This window comes from Mesoplodon bidens (genome assembly GCF_964165515.1).
Source record: "Mesoplodon bidens genome assembly, chromosome: 5".
Classification (NCBI taxonomy): Eukaryota; Metazoa; Chordata; class Mammalia; order Artiodactyla; family Ziphiidae; genus Mesoplodon; species Mesoplodon bidens.
The window spans coordinates 145,643,896-145,666,742 of NC_138161.1; the positions used below are offsets into that span (position 1 = coordinate 145,643,896).

Sequence of the window (22,847 nt, forward strand, 5' to 3'; positions counted from 1 at the left end):
TCTAGCCAACGTCAGTGTACAGCATACGTGCACTCAGGGCTCTCTCTTTTTTTTTTGTCACTCTACAGAGTGGAAATGTCTCAGCACATGAATCCAGGAAACAGGTGAATAAGAGTGACCCTTCAGTATTCCCCAAGGTGGTCTTTTTAAGGTCTGTCAGTTGCAGACTGAGAAGTGTGTTCCATGGTTAGCCAGGAGGAGGTGTGGAGGGTGGTATGGCATGCTGCTGGAGGTTCTCGAAGGATCCCCAAATACCCTGAGTTGGGTAATCACATCAAACAGAAAAGGAAGGGCCAGACTTTAAAACACTCTGGAAATTCTCTGGACCAACGTGATCCCCCAGTCACTGAATCATGCAACCTGAGAAGCTCCAAAGACTGGACCACTGAGGTTCCTGACATCTATAACACCGTGGCTGGAGAGAACCTAGTGTTATAAGCTTTTACTGATTAAGGAATAAAGAGAGTTGGCAGGAAAGTGATAGCAGCTGCTGACGACATCCACCTTGACTCCTTGGGCCATTACATGTTAGTTATCCCCAGCTTCCTTCCCACTGTCAGATTCTGCACCTCTCCCTGGGAGCTCTCTCTGAAGTCTTTGAAAGGTCACTCTGCTAGCAGATGGCAGATGACTGAGGGGAGAGGGTATTACTACCCCAGCTTCCTCACCTCCCTCCTCTCCTGTATTCTGTACTGTTCCCCAGGCCCCCATGGGGATGCTCCAGTCTCCCCCAGTGGGAGCTAGTTGGATAACGTGTTCTTTGTTTGCTTCTCTGCTTCCCGCAACTTCCAAAGAAACCACCTACACTTCAATATTTGTCTCAGGATCAGTTTCTGGAGGAACTTAAATGAAGACAACTTAATCGTGTCAATTAATTTTTAGCCTCTCCACGCTGAGAGGTAATTAAATACATGTCTGTATTCTGTCTGCAGAATGTTTAGAAAGCAGTGCGTGCTAAACCATTTCACATTTGCGCTTCGCAGCCAAGAAACGATGTTTAGGCTGGACAAAAGTCAGCCCCCGAGGGCATGACGGCAGTTGACAAAACTATTTATTGGAGGACTTCTGGCTGTCAGTTCTGATCTCTGTTGATGATTAGAGGAATTCACTCATTCTGCAGATATTTTCTGAGCTCTTCCTCTCGGCAAGAGGCCCAGGGAGCATGGCCAAACTGAAACAAGTACTGTCTGTTTTCTCCGAGATGTAGCTTTCAGATTACTCTATTAAAACAACACTAATGAATCTGTTCAGAATTAGTGTTTGAAGGACTGTTGGGCTGGTGATGGTTCTCAAGAGGGTGAGGGGTGAATAATAATGAAGTTTTTTTTTCTTTTTCACACTATGCAGGATTAATTTCTGTTAATTACAATACCCCTCCACCCTTTCCCAAAGAGATCATCACTATGGTGTGGTGTAGACCCCAGGAGGGTTGGGGCAGAAACAAGTCTGCAAGTCCCTGGGCCACTGTGATTTCGGAAGCGGAGCCAAGGAGACGTGACAACCTAACGCAGAGGAAACGATCCCGGGTCGGGAGCCAGGAGAGCTGAGCCGCGGTGTTCCAACCCGCCGTGCAACTCCGGGACATCAGCTGCCCTCGCTGGGTCTCAGTTTCCTCACCTCTAAAATGAGGGAATGGGACTGATGGTCTCTAGGGTCATTAATTATAAATAGTCATGAGTCCCCTAAGAAGCAACGGACCCAAACCATATATATGCTTTGGTTTCACTTTCTCTCTGTGTGGTTTTGCCTCTCACTGGTTACGGGGGTTGTAGCTCATGGAGCGACTATTTTGCCTCTCACTGGTTACGGGGGTTGCATCTCATGGAGCGACTAGGCACTATTTACCGTGGAAATTGTTTGTAGTGACCTGGCCCAAGGATTTGAAGGTTAGAAAGAAGAGCTTTTGAGAAGGGGTAAGGGGTGGAGCACTGGGGAGTGGAAGATGTTTTCTGGGCTGGAGAACACTGGGGGATCCAGACTTGTGAAGACCCTGCGGGGAAGTTTCCTGTTGATACCTGGGGGGCAGGGGTTGAGGAGGGCTGGGAGAAGAAAGAGCAGAAAAGGTCCTCCGGTTTTCTTTTGGGAGTTTTTTTATCAACTCTTGTGGTTCCCAAACTTGACTGTGTATTAGAATCCTCAGTGAGCTTAAAAACCATGAAGTCCCTCCCCTCCTTCTGATTTAACTGGTCTTGGGCCTGGGTGTTTCTGAAAGTGCACTGAAATAATGTCGTTGTGCAGTCAGGATTGAGACCCACTCGGTGGTCCCCGAGAAATCAGGAGCAGCCCTCTTGCCTTCTTTCAAATTCTACTTTATTTTTCCCACTTCCTTCATGCTTTCTTTCCTATTCTGCTCTTTCAATCCTCTGCCTCAGAATTCCAGAATCATGAATGGGTGGGAGAAGGGGAAGGGAAGGACAAACCCTGTGCATTCTGTTTTCTGCTTAATTCCTTTCTTATTTATGAGGTTTAATAAAAGATGCTTTCCCCCCATGACTATATTCATACTACTTTAAAAAAAACTTAAGAAAAACTCGGAAGCAAGAAAGAAAAAATATCACAACATGAGATGGGTCCCACACTTAAAGACAACCACTGCTAATGCTAGTACCTTTACAGTTTAGAGTTTTCTTTCTGATTTTTTTTTAAGGGAGACCTTTTCTTCACAGCTTTATTAAGGTATAATTGAAGTACAATAAACCGTGTTCTGACCTTTTCTTGATGCCTAGTTTCCTTGTTTGAATGCTTTACCTACTGTGTATAGCAGGGGTTGGCAACTGCAGCCTGAAGGTCACACCCAGCCCACCTCCTGTTTCTGTAAATAAAGTTTTATTGGAACACGGCCATGCTCACTGGCTACCTTCTGTCCGCAGCTGCTTTCACACCCCAGTGGCAGAGCTGAGTATTGCAACAGAGACCATCTTGCCCAGGAAGCCTCAATATTTACTATCTTGTCCTTTACAGAACAAGTTTGCTGACCCCTGGTACATACCAATCTGTATTCTCTTTTTTCTCCCCATTTTACCTTATTGCCTGAGCAGTTCCCATATTGCTATAAATGCTTCATAAATATCATTTCTAATAACTGCTTGATATTTTATTGCATGGTTAGGTTGTGGCTTAGTCTTTCTCCTGTTATTAAATATTTATCTGGTTTTCTTCCCAATTTTTTTCACCCTTATAATAATGAAGGCTTCAGTGGGTCTATTTGGATGTACACTTTATCTGTATTTTCAGTTATATCTTTAGGATGGGGTCTAGATTATTCAAGTGGTAGGCAGGAGCATTTTATGATTCTTGGTACATGTCATCAAATCCCTTCCTCAAAGACGTCACATGGGTTTGTGCTCCCCAACAGCTCAGGAGATCACCCACATCTCCACAGGCTTGCCAGCACTGAGTATTACCATTTAAAACTTTCTCTGCATTTAGACAGGTAAACCAAAAGCTTTGCTTTAAATTGCATTTCTTTTCTGTCTAACGAGATTGAAATGGTTGCTTTTCTTCTTTTGCATGTTGGCTGCTGCTCACCTCTGCTTGGCCTCCTTCTGCACAGGGCAGAGGGAGGGTGCTGGTCCTGCCTCTTACCTTAGCTTGGAGCAAGGCTCCCGCTTCCGCCCACTTCTTTTCGACATCTCTCTCCCAGTGAACTCTGATCGTCTCAAGGATGTCATCCAGCCCAGTGCCAATGGGAACATCCAATTGTTCCAGCTCAGACCCTGCCAGCTGTTTGTATAGCATTTTCACATCCTGAAAATGACAACATATACCTCAGTGAGTTCCAGAGGAGAAAGAAAAGACACGGAATTCCAGCCAGCCGAAGCCCAGCTCCGTGGGCAATACTTTGCTTCTCATTTTGCTGCTGCCAGACATGGGGCTTCACAAAGACGGGCAAAGTCCCTGGTCCTCTTCCCAGCATGGGCGCTATATTCTCTTTTCCCCAGGATGCATTTCTTAGGCTACTCTTCACAAACCCATGCCCACCCAAAGCAAAGATCAAAATAAATAAATAACAACACAGAGTAAGCAATAACAGCAAGATGAAATTTATGAATTTCATAAAGTCAGAGGAGGCGGAAAGAGATTTAAAGATAACTGCCGAGTTTTTAAAACGTTACCTTTGGAGAGTGGTGACAAACTATGGAGCTAAGGACAGGAGGAAGTGGGCTTATTGATTCCTGGTTAGCTTACAGCTGGACAAAAGAAGGAACTTCCCAATGTGAACATGGTTAAATGGGTTTTGACTTTTTCCAACTGCAAGCACTTTTTGGATCTTGGATGTTTGGGTCTTGACCGGTGTGAGGTTGTTTAGAATCACTGCAGTTCTGCAGGACACTGGACATCACTACAGGCGGTCCCCTTCAGTCCTGTCACTCAACGATCTGACCAAATTTCATTGAGTGTGACTAAACCACAGCCTGGGTCTACTCTCGGAGTTATTTTGTTTGCCCAGTACAGTGTTGAAAAAACAGTGTGAACTAGAAAGCTCAGGGGATGCTCCCTTCCACTCAACACACGTTCCATCACTCACGACTGCTTGGACCGGCTGCCTCCCCATTGAAGTACCGGCCTGGTCCCTGAAGCCAGTTGAGTTTGAAACTCAGGGTAACCGCACCCACTACAAGAAGCTGGAAATATTGTCCTGGCATTGTGCCTGCAGCCCTGGGCAAGCGACGCGCAGCGTCACCTGTGTTGTGAAGCTCAGCCCGACAGGTGAGGGCCCCCTCCTACCTCTTCATAGCTCCTTGACAGAAAGCCAAGTTCTTCTTTCAGGCTTTCTATTTGACTCTCCAGATCCTTTTTTGTCGAATTCGCTTCATCAATGACTTTATACAGAGAGTTAATTTCCTCTTCCGCCGCCTTTCGAAACGGCTGCTCATTTTCATATCTGTAGGGAAAGGCACTCAATCAGCAGAGCTGGGTGACCCCAGAGAAAAATAATCAGATTATAAATGTGACCAACAGACCAATTATGGGATACTTAGGCAATGAATGTTAAAAGTCACTGCTCCATTGGGTTTGAGGACACTGTTAATGCCATTGCTGCCTGTTGATTTATTAAAATGAAAGCGATTGCAGCCAACTTCTGATAACAGGGCACCTGGATGAATTAGGTGCCATCCTCATGGGGCACTGGAAGCACAGAGCTCTAGGGAAAGCTTCTCCGAGAGGCCAGATCCAGGTAAGGGACCAGTGCTCTCATCATTATGCTGATCTGACATCCTTTTCACCCGGGAATCCTTTAACGAACATCACTTGAGAATCTGCTAAGTCCCAGGCTTTGTGCTGGTGATCCCCAAATGAAGAACATGCATGGTTCCTCTCCCAAAAAGCCCAGGTAAAATTTCAGGACCGTGGCTGCAAACCCAAATGCCTTCAGGGACCAAGTGGGGAATGTAGATGAGGGATGAGGGCCAGGTCTGGGCAACAGCAAGAGGTGGGGATTGACAGGTGTAGGATAGCACATGCTTCACCTAAAGGGGCGCTGCTGCACAGCCCTCCCCATCACTGCGGCGTGGGAAGGGGTACGCCCTTCTCTTGAGAAACCAGAAACCTGGATTTGCATGCGAAATATGCAGAAACACACAGGCACACATATACACGCAGACACAAGTCTGAAACTACCCAACATCTCTGGCAGTTTCTCCCAGTGGCACTCCTTTCTTCCATGGCCTTCCACTCAGCCAAATTTCACACCTTACCTTCATCCATCCACAGAAGGGAGAAATCTCACACCTCTCATTTCAGAAAGCCTCTTAAGGTCTTAGAATTTTAAAGGATTTTCGTGTTCAGCTATCCAAACTCCTGCCTGGTGACAATCCCTTGATGGCATTTTTGATAGGTGATCACGCAGGATCTGCTTCAATACTTCCAGCAACGGGGACCTCATCATCTCCCAAGGCCATCATGCCATTTTTGGACAGCTCTAACTATTGCAAATTGCTTCCTTCAAGAGCTTTAGTCTCTATTCCTGAAAGAGTCTGAGTTCCACCCACTGGACACCCAAAGTCAGTCTAACCCTTCCGCTGGCAGTCCTACAAATATTTGGAGACACTCTCTTATGTCACTCTCTTGTCCCCCATCTCCATCCCCTACACCCCTCCGAGACTTTTTGTCCTCAGGTTAAGCATTCCTACTTCCTTCCTCCATTTTTCATGCAAATGGGTTTTCATATTTGTCATTATTGAGGGCAGGGACTATGACCTTTTCATTTTTGTTTTTGCAGCAGCAGGTTTAAGATATACTTTTGGAACGACTTGAAATGCTCCAATTGGTCTGTGTCCTTCTTAAAATGTGATACAGAGAAAGAAATGCAAAACTCCAGATGTTACCTGATTACTTCAGGATCTTGTGGGACTGTCTGCTCCTTTGTTTAAACCCTTTAATTCTATTCATCACGGATCCTAAGATTTGTATTGTGGGTTTTGTTTGTTTGTATGTTTGTTCATTTCATTTTGATTAGCTGTATTTGCTGCTAACTAATATTGAGTCTCCTACCAAGTAGACGTCCTGAACATTTTTCACAAAAGCTACTTTCAGCCCAATTTCCCTGTCCTCCTGGGTGCAACTGGTATTTGAACCCAGGAATCGGAGCTTATGTTTCTCCTCTTTCCATGTCATTGGTCCATTGTTCCAATGTATGGGATCAGAATCGTGATCCTGTCATTCTACCCTTCACCACCCCAACTGGCTTTGTCTCATCTGCCACTTTGCCACGCCTGCTTTCAAGCACCTTGCAGTTAAAAAAACAGAGTCCTGTGGCATACCACCAGAGACTTCCCTCGGAGCTGGACCTGTACATTTGAATCAGCACTAGGGGGCTGGTTTCTGAAGCATTTTTCTGTGCTCTATATGTGGAATTAGATTTTCTACCCAAATGTATTCTTTTTGAAGGATTGCGTTCTTATTAACATTTAGTTCTTTTGGAAACAAGTCCTATCCTTCCAGCTGAAATGGAAACCCACTCATACTCATATGACGGGGATTAGTCTCTTTTGACCCAAGCTGGAAGAATCCCCCACGTGCCTCTGGAGTCCTATTTTGCTCACCTCTCCAGGGAGCCTGGTCCCTTTCAGCACATGATCCATTCAGCATGACTGGAGGTTCTGGTCTCCTACAGACCGTTTTCTTGGCAGTCCTCTGAGGGATAACTCTGTGATATCCCCCAAGGCTGCTGTTCCACTTTGAGCATTTTTTTCACTGCCCCATTTTGAATGGTGCTTCGGTTAGAACCCCTGGGTGCTCATGACACCCAGAGCTGTCTTGCCTTGACCTGCAGGCCACTCTAACACAACATTGTTTATGGCATCCCATCATTTCTGCTTGGCTGCTCCACCATCAGCTCTACTCAGCTTCCTCAAAACCAAACTTATTATCAAACCCTGAATTTTAGGTAAACGTTCCCTCCCCAATTTTCTATTTCATTCAAAGAATCACCTTCTAGATTACCCAGGTTCAAAGTCTGGAACTTACCTTTAACCTTCTCTTTTCAGGCTATCTATGTAGATAATTTTCAAATCCAGCCAGTTAGTTCTTTAACCCACCCCTCAAGTCTGCCCGTTGCTACCATCCCAGGCAGGCCCTGAACTACGCCCCTCGTTGTCTCCCCAGGCCCACAGCACCGCCCTCAGAGTGACTCTCCTTAACCACATGGAGTCACTCCTCTGCTCAGACGCCTTCAGTGTCATCCGCAATAATCCGATCTCAGCTTACTTCCCAATCCAGACCTTGCCTCTCCATCCGTCCAAACCCTTCACTCCCATTGTTTCCTGCTCATTGGCCTGCCTGTCCTCTCCACCCTTCAAAGCTTCCTTTAAAGCTAAATCTGGTCATGATGAGCCACTGCTCGAACCCCTTCTATGGGTCTCCTCTGCTCTCAGGTAATTTCAAGCCCTCTGGAATGGCTGGCACGGTCCTCCAGGATCTGTGTCCCCTTCATGCACTCTATATGCCCCAGTTATCCTGGGGGGCTTGGGATTCCACTAACGCACCATGTCTTCTAATGTCCTCCTGCCTTTGCACACGCTGTCCCCTCTGCCTGGAAAGTCATGCCTACTTTATTTGCCTGTTCAACTTCTACATGAGTTTAGGACCCAAATCAGGCATCATCTCTTGTCAACACTCCCTAACCAGGCTAAATGACCCCCCTCATCTGGGCTCATCTCAGTGATGGCACATCTGCTCAGTAATCACTGTCTGTTCACCCTCTGTCTTTGCCACTAACCTGTGGGCTCACTGAGGTCAGGAACCATGCCTGATTCACTTCACTCTCAGTACCTGGCAAGGAGCCTGGCACAAAGCAGACATTCAAACATTTGTTGAATTCATTCATTCACTCATTTGATAATTTTTTTTTTTTTTTTTTTTTTTTTTTGTGGTACGTGGCGTCTCACTGTTGTGGCCTCTCCCGTTGCGGAGCACAGGCTCCGGACACGCAGGCTCAGGGGCCATGGCTCACGGGCCCAGCCGCTCTACGGCATGTGGGATCTTCCCGGACCGGGGCACGAACCCGTGTCCCCTGCATCGGCAGGTGGACTCTCAACCACTGCGCCACCAGGGAAGCCCTCGATAAATATTTTCTGAGCATCTATCTTGTGCTGGCACTCTTTTAGGTGCTGGTGATACACTGGGGCACAAAATAGACCAAGCCCCTGTTCTCGGTGAGTTTACATTCTACTCTGTTGAATGGCAGGACAAAGGTATGTATGAATGAATGAACAAATGAATGAATGAGTTCATGCCAAAAGGAATAAATGAATGAATGAGTGAAAAACATTTCAGTCAGATGCTACCTTTATCACACTTAATTAAATTCTACCTTAAATTTAGTGTGAATAGTTCGATGTCTATTGGCATCTTTTTTTAAATATTTATTTATCTATTTGGCTGTGCTAGGTCTTAGTCGTGGCACATGGGATCTTTAGTTGCAGCATGCAAGATCTTTTTTAGTTGTGGCATGAGGGATCTTTTTAGTTGTGGCATGCAGGATCTTTTTAGTTGTGGCATGCGGGATCTTTTAGTTGCAGCATGCAGGCTCTAGTTCCCTGACCAGGGATCGAACCTGGGCCCCCTGCACTGGGAGTGTGGAGTCTTAACCACTGGACCACCAGCGAAGTCCCAGTTGGCATCTGTCTTTACCATGCAGAGAGTTGTCAGTGGCTGGATGATGGCTACACTTCTTTGTGCACCTCTGACCTTGGCTACCAGTGCTGAGCAAGACGGCAGCCCTGGTTGGTTGAGAGCCTCCTTGACTCCAGAGTGGCATGAAAGGAGGCCTTTTAGCAGGTGGGTAAGCTTGGTCTTAAAGAAAGGAAGTGACTGGGGATCTGAGGAGATGGTGGACATTCCCTGTTTCATCATAGCACCCTTCTTATTCCTAAGATAAGAATGGCCATGGGATCATGGTCTTCCCCATAGACTCCTAACTATATGCCTTTCTCTTCATCTTTGCTAATTTAGAGAATAACAATCCCATCATCCACCCATTTGCTCAACTCCCAGGACACCTTCCCCTCAAAATATTCTCAAAATCACTGTGTTCATCCATAAAAGGGGCATCTTCATTTTGCTTCTCCATTAGGCCAGTGTTTTGCAAACCCCACTCACTTACACGATTTTGCACTAACTGTGTATCTTCTGTATCATTAGTTACTTTATGTTGTTACTTAAATTCATGTACTTAAAGAGTAAATCTTAAATCAATAAACTTTAAAAGCTCTTTATATTAAATAAATTTTAAATTGCCACTATAAATGGTAGTACTGTAGTGGAAAAACAGTTTCATGGGCCATAAACAGAAGGTAACTATAAAAATAAATAGATGGGGCTTCCCTGGTGGCGCAGTGGTTGATAGTCCGCCTGCCGATGCAGGGGACACGGGTTCGTGCCCCAGTCCGGGAAGATCCCACATGCCGCAGAGTGGCTGGGCCCGTGAGCCATGACCGCTGAGCCTGCGCATCCGGAGCCTGTGCTCCGCAACGGGAGAGGCCACAACAGTGAGAGGCCCGCGTACCGCAAAAAAATAATAATAATTAAAAAATATATGACTGGGACTTCCCTGGTGGCACAGTGGTTAAGAATCTGCCTGCCGATGCAGGGGACACGGGTTCGATTCCCCGTCTAGGAAGATCCCACATGCCGCAGAGCAACTAAGCCTGTGTGCCACAACTACTGAGCCTTGTGCCACAACTACTGAAGCCCATGCGCCTAGAACCTGTGCTCCGGAACAACAGAAGCCACCACAATAAGAAGCCCGTGCACTGCAACAAAGAGTAGTTCCTGCTCACTACAACTAGAGAAAGCCTGTGTGCAGCAACAAAGACCCAGTGCAGCCAAAAATAAATAAATAAATAGATAAATTTATAAATAAGTAACTACATGACTATTAAAATTAAAACGTTTATCTTTATACCGCTTAAGTTGATCTTCATCAGCCACATTATAGGAAACACTATTAGACTCCAAAGAGGTGGCTCTCAAGGTTGGATGGACATAAGAAAGCCTGGTGGACTTTAAAAATACAGAGGCCGGGACCCACCCCCACTAATGTCTGTGGGGCTTGTGCGCTGGCAGTTTGAAGGGCCCAGGTAATTCTCATATGCAGCCAGGATTGAGAAGCATTGCTCCAAACCAGTAGTTCTCAAAATTTGGTCCCAGGACCAACAGGATCAGCATCATTGGGAACTGGTTAGAAATGTAAGTTTTAGGTCCCGCCTAAGGCCTGTTGAATCTGAAACTCTGAGAGTGGGCACAGCAAGCTGCGTTTTCTATCAGTCTCTCAGGTGATTCTCATGAACACTAGGTTTTGAGACCTCTGCTCTAAGCCAAGTGACACTGGCAAAATCTCTGAGGCCTTGGAACTGATTTGTGTCTACAAGGAGGGTTTGAGCCAGATATTCTTGGCTCTGGATTCTCCTGGGGATGCTGTTATCCCACCCAGCCTTCCATGAGGCTAGGGTGCATGCTGCAGACTCTGGGGCTGCATTACCCGAGTGGCCCAGGAGTCTGGGGCACGGAGGGACTGTCCCCTCGGCTGTGGAGTGTTACCTCTCCTTGAAATCGTCCGCGCCAGCCTGGATATTCTCCGTCTGCAGCATGAGCCGTGCATTTTCCAGGACTGCGTCGCCCACCTAGAACGACCACACAACAAAGGACAAGGTCACTGTGATGTCTTCCTACTTCAAATGGTGCCTCATGCTGGGCACAGAGGCTCTGGGACACTGAGAGCACTTTCTAATGGCAAATGTTTTTAGAATTCAAGTGTCCCTCTCTAAGAAGCAGGGGGCGAGATAGACACTAAAACATAAAATCTCAGTGTCTTCTAAGGGCTTTTAGGGTTGGATTTTTGGAGCGAAAAGATTACTCAAGGCAGACTTGTCTGTGGCCTCTGTCACAATGATGAGCTTTCGGCTCTCCAGTGAAATTTCTGGCTCCTTAAATGAAGTTTCACTGGCTTGACTTAGTGTCTCTTAACATTTTCTGGTCATGGATGCCTTTGGGAAGCTGATGAAATCTCTGGACCAGTGCTACCCAATAGAACTTTCGGTGGTGATGGAACTGTTCTACACTGTGTGGTCCAACACAGTGGCCACACGTGGCTACCGAGCACGCAAAATGTAGCAAAGGCAACTGAAGAACTGAACATTTACTTTTATTTAATCTTAACTAATTTACATTTAAATAGCCACAGGTGGCCACAGTTGGCTCCAGAGCTGGACAGCTCAGCTCTAGAATTCTGTCCACCCTCAGAACATACATGTGAACATAAACATTGTACATACAGTTTATGTATGTCCATAAATATTGTACATACAGTTCGGGGGTTTCATGGAGAAGAATGATTTTTCAAACTTGGCCCTCAGCACCCCTCAGGGTTCCCCACAGGTGGGGATTGGGAGGATAGTCATCTTCTTAACCTGAGAAACTTCTTTTTAAAATAAATATATTTTTTACATATTGGCTTTCGGATAATCTTCAGCTTGGGATGGGGATAAACTAACTGTTACTTTAAAATAAGGATGCAAATCTGAGGAAACTTTCTGGAGTGATAAAGATGTTCCATATCTGGATCTGGTGATTACATTGATGTATAATATGTAACAATTTGTTAAGCTGTACCATTAAGATTTGTGTATTTTACTATATGTAAATTATGTTTAATAAAAATACATAAAACTGAAAGAAAAAGAAGGTTGTAAATCACTGTTTTAAGCTCTTATCAGTCCTTTGCTCTTGAAAGTAAATGAGTTGGAAGTTCTTCACCGACTTGGTGAAGGACTTCTGGCACCAGAGGTCAGAGACCGGAGTAAGATAAGAAAGAACGGGGACGGGAAGACCCCAGTTGCCTGCTCTCCAGTATGCATCAAGGCAGGGCTGCAGCAGAGAGAAGATGAGGTTGCTGGTGGGAAATTCAATGAAGTGGACAAACAACACAGGATGACCCTACTGGAACAGGGGAGCACCATCCCTTCCACCCAGATATGGGACTTGGTCCGCGCCTGTGCTCCCTCGGTTTCCCCAGCAAAGCCCTCAACCCACTGTGCTGAAGTGGCCCTTCCCAGGGTCAACTCCTTGTTCATTGCTGTGTCTCCAAGCTCTGGTTGTGGTGGACATTCCATCAACACCTGTTGAGTGAATGCCTGCATGAATGAATTGTGTGGCCATGGGTGAGCTATTCCCGGTCTTCCCCTGTCCCAGGTCTGGAGATCATTTTCTGGAAGCCCCCAAGAAGGATGTTTTAAGATGTACCTGGGATTTTGTTTTTATTCTGGTATGGAGAGGCCAACAGATCAGGAGACAACTGACATTGCAAAGACCATTTGTTACTTACAGTTCCCAAGAGGAGGGGGCAGCCATACCATGTAGGGCAACACAGAGACGAACCAGGTTGGTCAGGAAGCAGAAGGGGCGAGGGGAAAGCGTGGGCAAAGGCTTTATTGTGGTTTTCATGGGAAGGAACGGGCACAGCAGTGCAAGCAGCTGGGATTGGCTGGTTTGAATAACTTCAATGGTCTCTGGGCTATAGGGGTGGTCCCTTGTTGTCTGGTACCCAGCCCTGGGTGGTCAGAGCGGAGGAATATTGCCTCTTGGAGTGTGAGCCCCAGCAAGGGGAGGCAGGTTGGGATATTGACTCAGGATGGGTTGGTTTGCATCTCAAAGGCTCGCTCACAGGTAAGTGGTTCTTATCTCTAGGATTCACTAGCCCTGCAATGGGGCCGTCTCTCCCTGTCAGTGAGGCCCCAGCTCCCACAGCATCAAGAATACAGAAGATGGGGCTTCCCTGTTGGCACAGTGGTTGAGAATCTGCCTGCCAATGCAGGGGACACGGGTTCGAGCCCTGGTCTGGGAAGATCCCACATGGCGCGGAACAACTGGGCCCGTAAGCCACAGCTACTGAGCCTGCGCATCTGGAGCCTGTGCTCCGCAACAAGAGAGGCCGCGACAGTGAGAGACCCACGCACCGCGATGAAGAGTGGCCACCGCTCGCCGCAACTAGAGAAAGTCCTTGCACAGAAACGAAGACACAACACAGCCAAAAATAAATAAATTAAGTTAAAAAAAAGAATACAGAAAATAAGAACATTGAGTTAATATCGTTGAGTATAGTTCATTCAAAGGCTCTGGCTATGTGAGGCCTCTGAGAACTAGCTTTGGCTGCTCTGACCTATAGCCCTCTATTGGTCCTCCTTCACACGCTGCTGCACCCACATTTAGGAGCCCCTTTCCTTGTCTTTGGATGCTCCATGATGCCATTTCACAGATGATGAATTTGCAGCCCAGGGCAATTACCCTGCTTGTTTTCTCACAATGGTGCCCATGGCAAATATTCCACCCTAGCACGGGACCTTGAGTCATAGCAGGTGTCCAGACTGTGGGCTCAAAAACCCCAGCTACAGAGATGATGGCTTCCAAAATGCTCTAGAGTAGGTGGCCATGAAGGGCCAGATGCGGGCAGATGTGGGCCTGGAGCTTGTACAAGTTGGGAGACTGCCTTTACGAAAAAGAATAAAAAATTACTAATACAAAGGGGGACGTGCAAGTGAGGGAGCTTGAGGCTTAAACTCTTCACGTGGGTACAGCTCTGTTTTGTTTCTGCTTTGAAAGCATGCAATGCAGGGGGTGGACAGAAAACATAAAAACCCCAACCCTGGGGCGTGGTGGGTATGTGTACCATACTCAGAGGCACGCAATCCTGGAAAAGCAGAAAGGTGCCTGGGGATGCAGTCACCTATGGCCCACCGTCCAGAGCAAACACACTACCGCTTTCATGTGCTGCCTTTTGACTTGGGCTTTGCTCTGCCCAGCAGCAGCTGTCCCCTGTGTGTGAATCGGTGACATCTGCCCAGCGGACTGCAGACTCTTCATAAGAAAGAGGCTGCCGGGAGCAACGGTGCAGGAGTCGGTAGGAGATACAGGCTGATGGGAGGCGAGGCCAGGGCTGTGTCCTTGCTTCTCCTTACTGGGACACTTTGGACGCTGCCCAGCAGATGGGGAGGTTCTGTCTAATGTCTGTCCAAGGAGGCTGGGCAGCTCTGGGCTCAGGGAAGCTGGAGGTTCCTGCTTTCACTGTTGTTTAGTAACAACCAGGGGTTTATTCGACCCTCAAGTGGAGGGTAATTATAGGCCCTGACTTGCCAAAGCACAGTTTGCTGGCTGTGCTTCCCCATCTCCACAGACTGGTTCCTAAAATAGACCTCCAGGCCATCGCTGAGGATAGCGAGGCTTCCTCTGTCCTCCCGCGGCCCCTCGGCCCCAGAGAAGCCACGTCCTCTGGGTGCCAGGGGGGGCTCAGCGCCCCCAGCCGGGAAAGGGCCAGGCGGTGGGTCCAGGGCTGGGGCGTTGGCTGAGGTTTAGCACAGGCTGAGGACTGGGATGGTGGCCAAGGCCAAAAGTAAGTGTGGTGCCTGCAGTGGACAGGGACCATCTTTGTCTCTATACCTGGGAAAACCATGAAGCCTTCCCCGGGCCTGAGGACAGGAAAGGAAGAGGGAGAGAGGCTGGACTTACTGCCTCCAGGCGTGGCCCACTCACATGCTGGAGCTGGCTGGTACCTGCTTGCCAGGGCAGACTGTTAAATAAACATCTCAGGAGTTTCGTGAGCCGGTTGGTAAACACAGCCACCATGAACATTTTAATTATGTGAACTTACAATTACATAAATTATACTAAAAACAAAGGTAACAAATACTCAAAATACAAAGGCAATGACTACTCATCATTTCCTAATTGTTTTACTATGTTTGACGGTCACCTCTGCTTTTGAGGTCATTTGCTTCTATTGTATCTGTAATGCTGTGTGGACAGGGAACACTGCTTGCCATTCCAGTAAACAAAGAATGTTGCCCACCATTCCAGTTCTACAAGGACCCGGCCATCAGCCCCTGCAGCTGCCCCCAGCCCCATGGTGCACCCAGAGAACTCAGGGTGGAGAAAAACAAGAAGTCTTCTGTGCTTTGGATACTGGCCCCAGGGAGTTAAGATGCACATTGCAGAAATAACTTCAATGAGCCCAGACGCTGCATCTTCCTTTATATAGAAAAGCACTAAAATCATCAACTTGAGATGTCAGTTTCTTGTGACTAGCAGTAATCTTTTGATATTCAACCACATGTTGTTTTCCAGGAAAAAACTCCAATATATCCTGCCTCTTACCTTGCCTCTTCTGAGCAGCTCCTCAGAGCTATTTGGGAGGCTGTCTCTGGGGCTATAGTCCTCAGTAAGGTTCCCTAATAAAACTTAACTCTCAACTTCTAAGTTGTGTGTTTTTCTTCAGTCGACAGGTGGGAGCACTATGCAACGCTGTCCTACAATGCATCTCTTCCCAACTCTGGATTCATGCTGGTAGCTTGATGTCAGCTGTGGTGAGAGTAGCTACACTAGGGAAGTTGGCGAACACCCTAAAGTAGAGCGTTTCATCCATGGAGAGCCAATTGTTACACAGATCCCAGCTCACTGACTGTTCCCCACCTTCCACCCAGTACTCAATATTCATGACTTCACTAAATGCTCACGGCCCTCCTCTAACGCTGATATCATTTTATGGATGAGGATGCGAGGCTCAGCGAGCAGATGATAATGGCCCAAATCGCATAGCTGGAATGTGGTAGAGCCAGAAGGCCAAACCAGGTTCACGTGACTTGAAAGTGTGCAAGTCTTTGTCATCTGTTTTGGAAACTGAGTCAGATCAGAATCAAGAGAGACTGTTGTGGAGGACTATTGTCTGCCTTTGTGTAACATAGAACAGTCAGGACTCCTGGTTCCTATTTGGGCTGCATCACAAAGACAAAGAGGCATCTTCCCTACTGGGTGTGAGGACGCCAAGCAATCAAACCAAACCGTCTCCCACTCCAAGTCCCTGAGCTTTCATTTCCGAGCCCTGTAGGCCGAGGAGAGCTGAGGCAGCCCTGCGGTCCGACTCTGAAGGCCCAGGGGGCTTCTGCGGCTGCGAACGTTGTTGTCAGGCCCTAGAGAGGAGAGGGCACCTGTGTTTAACATTTTGAGAGATGTACATTAGCTATCTGGTCTTCTTGGATTTATGGCTGAGGTGGATGCAAATTAACCTCACTTCTCTGATCACCTTTTCTTTCCAGGGGAGAAGGTGATAAAAATACCAAATGGACAGTCCCTGCCTGATGCGGTGAATACAAACACACTTACCCGTGACCCTGGGACCACTCCTGCCCGCTTTTCTAGTAGGAGAAAAGTATAAACTGATGTAACATTTGCATTCAAGCGCAGAATTAAGGGAGGGCAGGATAGCAGCTTGCACAGGGTGTGCTGGGGACACCAGCAGGTGACATCTTCTCCTTCCTGTCCTTCTGCCCAAACAGAGCTGGGACGCCTACCATCGAGGCTACGTAACTTAACACCAGGTCTTCTGTTGAAAAGAGGCATTGTCGTAGCAGCGGTGCGAATCGCTACGTGAGATTAGCTGGCTTTAAGGGATTAGGACCCATTTATCTTGCTGGAGCCAGAAACAAAATTCACCTTCAAAGCCTAAAATGCTGTGGATGAGAGTAGCTGGGGTTGAGCGGCAGGGGAACGGCAGTCAGAGGTCATGGGGGGCAGGGGTGTGTTCTGTGAGGGGCGGTGCAGGGCGGGGCGCTGCCCACTGGCTGGGGCGGCTCAAGCCGCTCCGGGCTTGGCCGGCAGCCGCCTCATCTGACTTCCCTGGAGCTGTCTTCCTTTGAGCCTCCACGTGGACGCTTCCTTAGCAGACTTTACACCAGTGGTTCTCAAAGTGTGGTCCCTGGACCAGCAGCATCAGCGCCACCTGAAACTTGTGAGAAATGCACATTCTCAGACCCTACCTCACATGTCTGAGTCAGAATCTCTGGAGTGGGTCCTAATGAGCTGTTTTTTAACATGCTTTCCGGGGACTTACGATGCACACTCGACTTTGACAGCCTTTGCTTTGCACAGACCTGCCTCCGGTCCTGCTCAGGCCGCCCCCAGGCTGCTCCTGGACCTCCTTGTTGTCCTGACCCACGCCGTTGCCTCTGCCTAGAACACCTGGCCTTACCACCTGACACTCCCTGGCCCTGGCCACCTGAGAAACCCTTCCCCACTTTAACGCTCCTCTCGAACGTGGCTTCCTCTATGAAGCTTCCTTATTCGCTCATCCATCACTGCCTTCATGTCTTCAGCACGTGATTATTATTTCCTCTGTGCCAGGCTCTGTGCTGGTCTTGGGGAATCAGCAGCTCTGGTAGGAGATGCAGTTAGAAGGGCAGGCAAAGACCAGATCCTGGGGGAAAGGCCTTGGGAAGAGTGGGGAGGAAGTGGCATTTGCTGGGATGCCAGTGGAAGGTTTTGAGCAGGCACAGGGGTAACCTGCGTGGTAAGTGGATCCCCCTGGCTCCTGTGGGACACAGGGGGCCATGCCGAGGGCCCAGCTAGGGGGCTCCTGCACTCATCCAGGGGAGGTGAGGGCGGCTTTGACTAGGGTGGTTGAGGGATGGTGGAGATGGAGCAGTCGTGGGGAGAGTGAGGGAGAGGAATTGAGGATGGCCCCTAGGCTTTTAGCCAGAGCTACTGGCTGCACATGGGCCCTAGCTGTCTCCCTACCTCCCTCCCTGAATCATCCTGCATCTGGGTCACGTTCCCCCCACAGCGGAGCTTGTCCCCGTCTCTCCACGCAGTGTAAACAGTAAGCAGGCAATGACCACATGGGCCTATTCTTGACCCCAGCTCCTCCCTCACCAATCTGGGCCAGTTACGGGGACAAGTGACTCTAAGATTCAGTTTCCTCATCCGTAGAATGTGGATAATGCCACTCCCTGCCCCCTGGGATAGTTGTGCATGCGAAGCCCTGGCTGAATGCCTGGAGCAGGGTAAGCATGGATGGTAGCCATCTTTACGGTTGTTAGTCGTCTTAGGACAGAGCAGTTGTTCAGTGACTGTTGAGCGAGTCTGCTGGGCATGTGTGGTCTGGCACGTCCCCACTCTGCTTTTTCTGGATGCACAGTTGGCTGAATGAAGACTTCTATCTAGTGGCTTCATGTTATTTGTCTTTCAGTTTTTCCATCCATCGTCATTTGAAAAGCCCTGGTCCCTGGTGCTACAACGATGAGGATTTTACCCTTTCCTACTGCCGTCCTCACTGCGGAGGCAGTTAGAAAACTAAACGGAGCTGGCGGTGGCAGGTGAGGGATTTAACCTTCATTCTGTTTCAAAAAGGCAAGGATGAGACGCATTTTCAAAAGGGTTATCATTTGGGCCCAAGGGTATAATTAGGGCTTTATTTGGAGTTAATGATATTGGCATCCCAGCAACCAGAGCTGCAGGTGAGGGAGGAGGCGGGTGGAGGTGGGGAAGACTGGGCCCTGGGAAATGAGACTCGGCTGGTGCACTGGCAGATACAAGAGCCCTAGAAACACTGCTCACATTTGTTTGACTTTCAAGTTTAGGATAAATGCTCAGCATGACTTGCTTCCAGCAATAAATGAACAAGAAATCATCATCTGTCCCTGTACCCCACTCTTACTGCATCTTCACCGGGATGGTGAAGGCCAGCACGTCACCAGCCAGCCAGATGCTCCTCTGTGCTCATCCCGCCGTGTCGCTATGTTCGTCTTTAGACACACTTTCCTCTCTTGGCTTCCATGAGCCACTGTCCCCTGCTCTTCCTTCTACTCTGTTGGCCATCTTTCGGCTTCCTCCTGCATGAAGTCTGTCTCCCTTGTCTGACCTCTAAATGCTAGAGTTCTCAGGACTGGGTCCTGGCGCTTTTTCTCTTTAATCACTGAGTTATCTGATCCATTCACATGGCTTGAAATGTATGTGCGGATGACTTCTGCGTTTCTATCTCTAGCTCAGAACCTTCCTTTCTACTCTAGGCTTGCGTACCATTCTCTCCTCAACATCTTCTCTACTTGGCTCAGATGTCTCAAACTCAACGTGACCAAAATGGAACGTTTGCCCTCTAAAAGCAAACCGCACACCCCCCCGCCCCAGCTCTATGCCAGTAAAACAGGACTAACAGAAACCAGGGCGTCTTGACATCACGCTTTGTCTCATCTCCCACATCTAATCCAACACCAAGGTTAGTCAATGCCCCCCCCCCCAATGTGTCTCAGGTCCACCCACTCCTCACATCTCCACTGCTGTTACCCTGCTGCACACCCCCATCACGCCCTCCGGCCCCACGGCAACATCCTCCTAATCCCCTGTCCTCTTCTGCTTGAGTCCATTCTTCATCCTGCTTCCAGAGTGATTTTCTTCAACTCTTCACATCAGATCATGTCACTCTGATTAAATTAAACTAAAACTCTTCTGAGGTGTTTCTTGTGCTTAAGATAAAATCCAAGCTTCTGACAGCGGCCCTCAAGGCCCTGCATGTGTGTCAACCTTCCCACTGCTCACAGGCTCCACCCTGCCGGTGCCGGGTCTTTGTGGACCACGTGGGCCTCTCTCCTGCCTTGAGGCTTCAGCACGTGCGGACTCCTCTGCCTGGACTGTTCTCCCCTCTCCTGTGTTTGGGTGGCTCCCTCGTCCTGATCACCCTGCCTAAGGTAGGACCTCCTTCCTCTCTGCCCCTCTCTGCCTTGTTCACTTTCTTTAAAACACTTCCCACAGCTTGTAATTATTACCAATGTTTTGTTTATTCTATTAGTTGTTATCTCTGTATTTGCTGCCAGAATATAAACTCCTTGAGGCCAGGCACCGCCTTTCTGTCCTGCTGTTGCTCATCCCCAGCACAGTGTCTGGTACAGGACACACAGTTGGATTAAGGAGCCCAGAAGTCGTGCTGCTTCTTCATGGACAACCATGAGGAAGGCGAGACCCTCCGGGGACACCCAGGTTCCTACCTGGTTCCAACCTGAGAATCATCTTTGGTACCTCCCTCCCCTTCACTCTCAAATCAGAACGTATCAACTCCCCACACTGATGAGCTTCACCCCATTCCTGCCCCTTTAGCCAGCCTTGCTTCGAGCCCCAATGGGCTCTTTTCTGGTTCAACCTGATAGTTGTTACCTGAAGATGGAAAATACGAAGCCCACGCAGTGAGTTAAGGTTGCATCTGCAAGTGGAGTTAGGGGACGTGTCATCAGGTAGTGGAGAGGGTGCCATGTCCCAGACAGCTGCCCCCCAAGCACGGTCACAGCCACTGTGGGTCCCGGGAGAATCAGGCACACTGAGGGCTAAGGTCTTCTGGGCAAGTTCAGGAGGGTGGGCACTTCTGAGCTGTACTGCATGTAAGCCTTGACCTCAATATCACACCGCGCTCTGGCTGAGGGAAGGTCTTAGTAGGAGAGGTCGGAGAAGCGTGGAGTGAGAGGCCAGAACTGGTGGGTGCTGGTGTTCACAGTGCTGGGCGGTCGGGAGCACCTGGTCCCCAGAGGCTGTCCTCTGTCTCGAGGAGGACAAAGTCCCCTAGGCTTCACCTTCCACGGAGGCCTCCCTCATCCCGTTCCCACAAGTTCTGGCTCCGGGCTCACCCAGCATCCTGCCTGCAGCTACCTTGGCTGGATATAGGAGGGCTTGCTTTGGGCACTAAAGAGTTTAACTGCCACGGTACACACCAGTATGTAAGCCTGGGTGTACGTGTCATGACCCGGCCCTTCAGGGCCTAATTTTCTACACATGCCCTAATAAAATCTGAGTTTTGAGCACCAGGCACATCAAGATACAGTGACCCTGGGAGGCTCTGCTTGGGCAGCCAGCTGGTCTCCCTCTGTGATATCTCTGTCTCTCTTTGCTTCCTAGATTTGGAGCAACTGCTTTCCAGCTTCTCAGTCCCCTTTCTACTGGAATGAACTTACTAAGATGCAGTTTGAACTTCTTCAGGGGTGTGTGCTCTTGAATAAACCCTCACAACTGGGCCCTGCTCTTCACTCTGGCTTTATCTTTTCTTCTCTCCCCTGCTATAGGCGGAACTATTTTTCTAAACAGATGTGGGCCTCTCCAGCTTCCAGACCTTGACTCATGTTGCTACCTCTGTGTGTCATGACCTAACTAGGCCATCCAGCCTCCATGCTTTCCTTATCTGCCAGGTGAGCTCCTACCCATCCTTCAAAACCCAGCTCAGGAATTAACACAACATAGTAAATCAATTATACTTCCATAAAATAAATTTTAAAAAACCAACTCAGGCTCCCCTGGTCATCCTCTATACTTCCCATATTCCCTGTGGGTATACCTCTATCACTGTAGTTGTCATGTTAGACTTTATTCTGATATTTTTCTGTCTTTCCCCACCACTAACATGTGTGTCCCTGAGACAGGTACAGTCTCTCATCTCTGCCCTCAGAATGGGTGCATCTGTATAATTTTCATTATACAGATGGGGAAACTGAGGCCCAGAGAGTTTAGGAACTTGCCCCCAGAACTAAGTGACCCAGCTGAATTTAATCTGTATCAGACTGACACAGCTCATTGCTCTTTTTTTCTTTTTTCAAAAGAACTTTTTAGGGCTTCCCTGGTGGCGCAGTGGTTGAGAGTCCGCCTGCCAATGCAGGGGACACGGGTTCATGACCTGATCCGGGAAGATCCCACATGCCGCGGAGCGGCTGGGCCCGTGAGCCATGGCCGCTGAGGCTGAGCGTCCGGAGCCTGTGCTCCGCAACGGGAGAGGCCACAACAGTGAGAGGCCCGCGTACCACACACAAAAAAACAAAAAACCTTTTTATTGTGGGAAATTTCAACTCCATCAAACTACATATAAAGGTAGAGAGAGACTCACCTCCTTACTTCAACAATGACAATCTCACGGCTAATTTTAAAAAAATCTCTATTCCCACTGACCTCTACTCCTATCTCTGAGATTATTACATACATATCACTTCATCTATAACTATTTCAGATGCTCTCTCTTGTACTTCCTGTATTTCAATTTTAAAGTTATCAAAGCAATACATACATTGGTTTAAAAAATTAAACAATACTAAAAAGAGATGCTTATAAAGGCTTGTAAAGAAAAGCGTTCCCCTTCCCACATTTTTCTCTCCCCATGTCCTAGTCCCCAGCTGTTCACTTGTCCAGAGCGTGCCCCATATTTCTACAAACTTCTTGATTGTTTGAGTTGTCAGGCACAAGCATTATTTATTGACTTCCTGGTGGACAAATGAAGATTTAGCTCACTCACACTCCACCTCCCTTTTCCTTTATTTATTGGCTATCTTGGTAACTTTAAACAATAAAGCTGTATGTCCTGCTGTATAAATTATGGACAGTTTCTTTCTCACACTCAGTCTTTCTCTTATAATTGCAGATGTTTTATTTTCTAAGGTCAAAAGAGAAGACAGAAAACCAGTTTAATTACTAAGCAACTCTACTGATGCCTGTGTGAAATATAGGTTCTTTCTGCTAAGAATTGCGATGGAGGTGCCCCTGTCAGAAGCTGTGGGCAG

At 48.1% G+C, this 22,847-nt stretch overlaps 1 protein-coding gene across 1 annotated transcript in view; it reads right to left on the minus strand.

Annotated features, from left to right (window-relative positions):
• Window positions 1–22,847, minus strand: part of BFSP2 (beaded filament structural protein 2) — a gene marked incomplete at both ends in the record, with an annotated part of 76,282 nt that overhangs the window by 28,230 nt on the left and 25,205 nt on the right. The window contains 3 exons of the mRNA XM_081235376.1: window positions 3,586–3,747; window positions 4,729–4,885; window positions 11,044–11,126. Of these exons, the coding sequence (XP_081091502.1) occupies window positions 3,586–3,747; window positions 4,729–4,885; window positions 11,044–11,126 (402 nt within the window). The remainder of the gene's footprint in view (window positions 1–3,585; window positions 3,748–4,728; window positions 4,886–11,043; window positions 11,127–22,847) is intronic.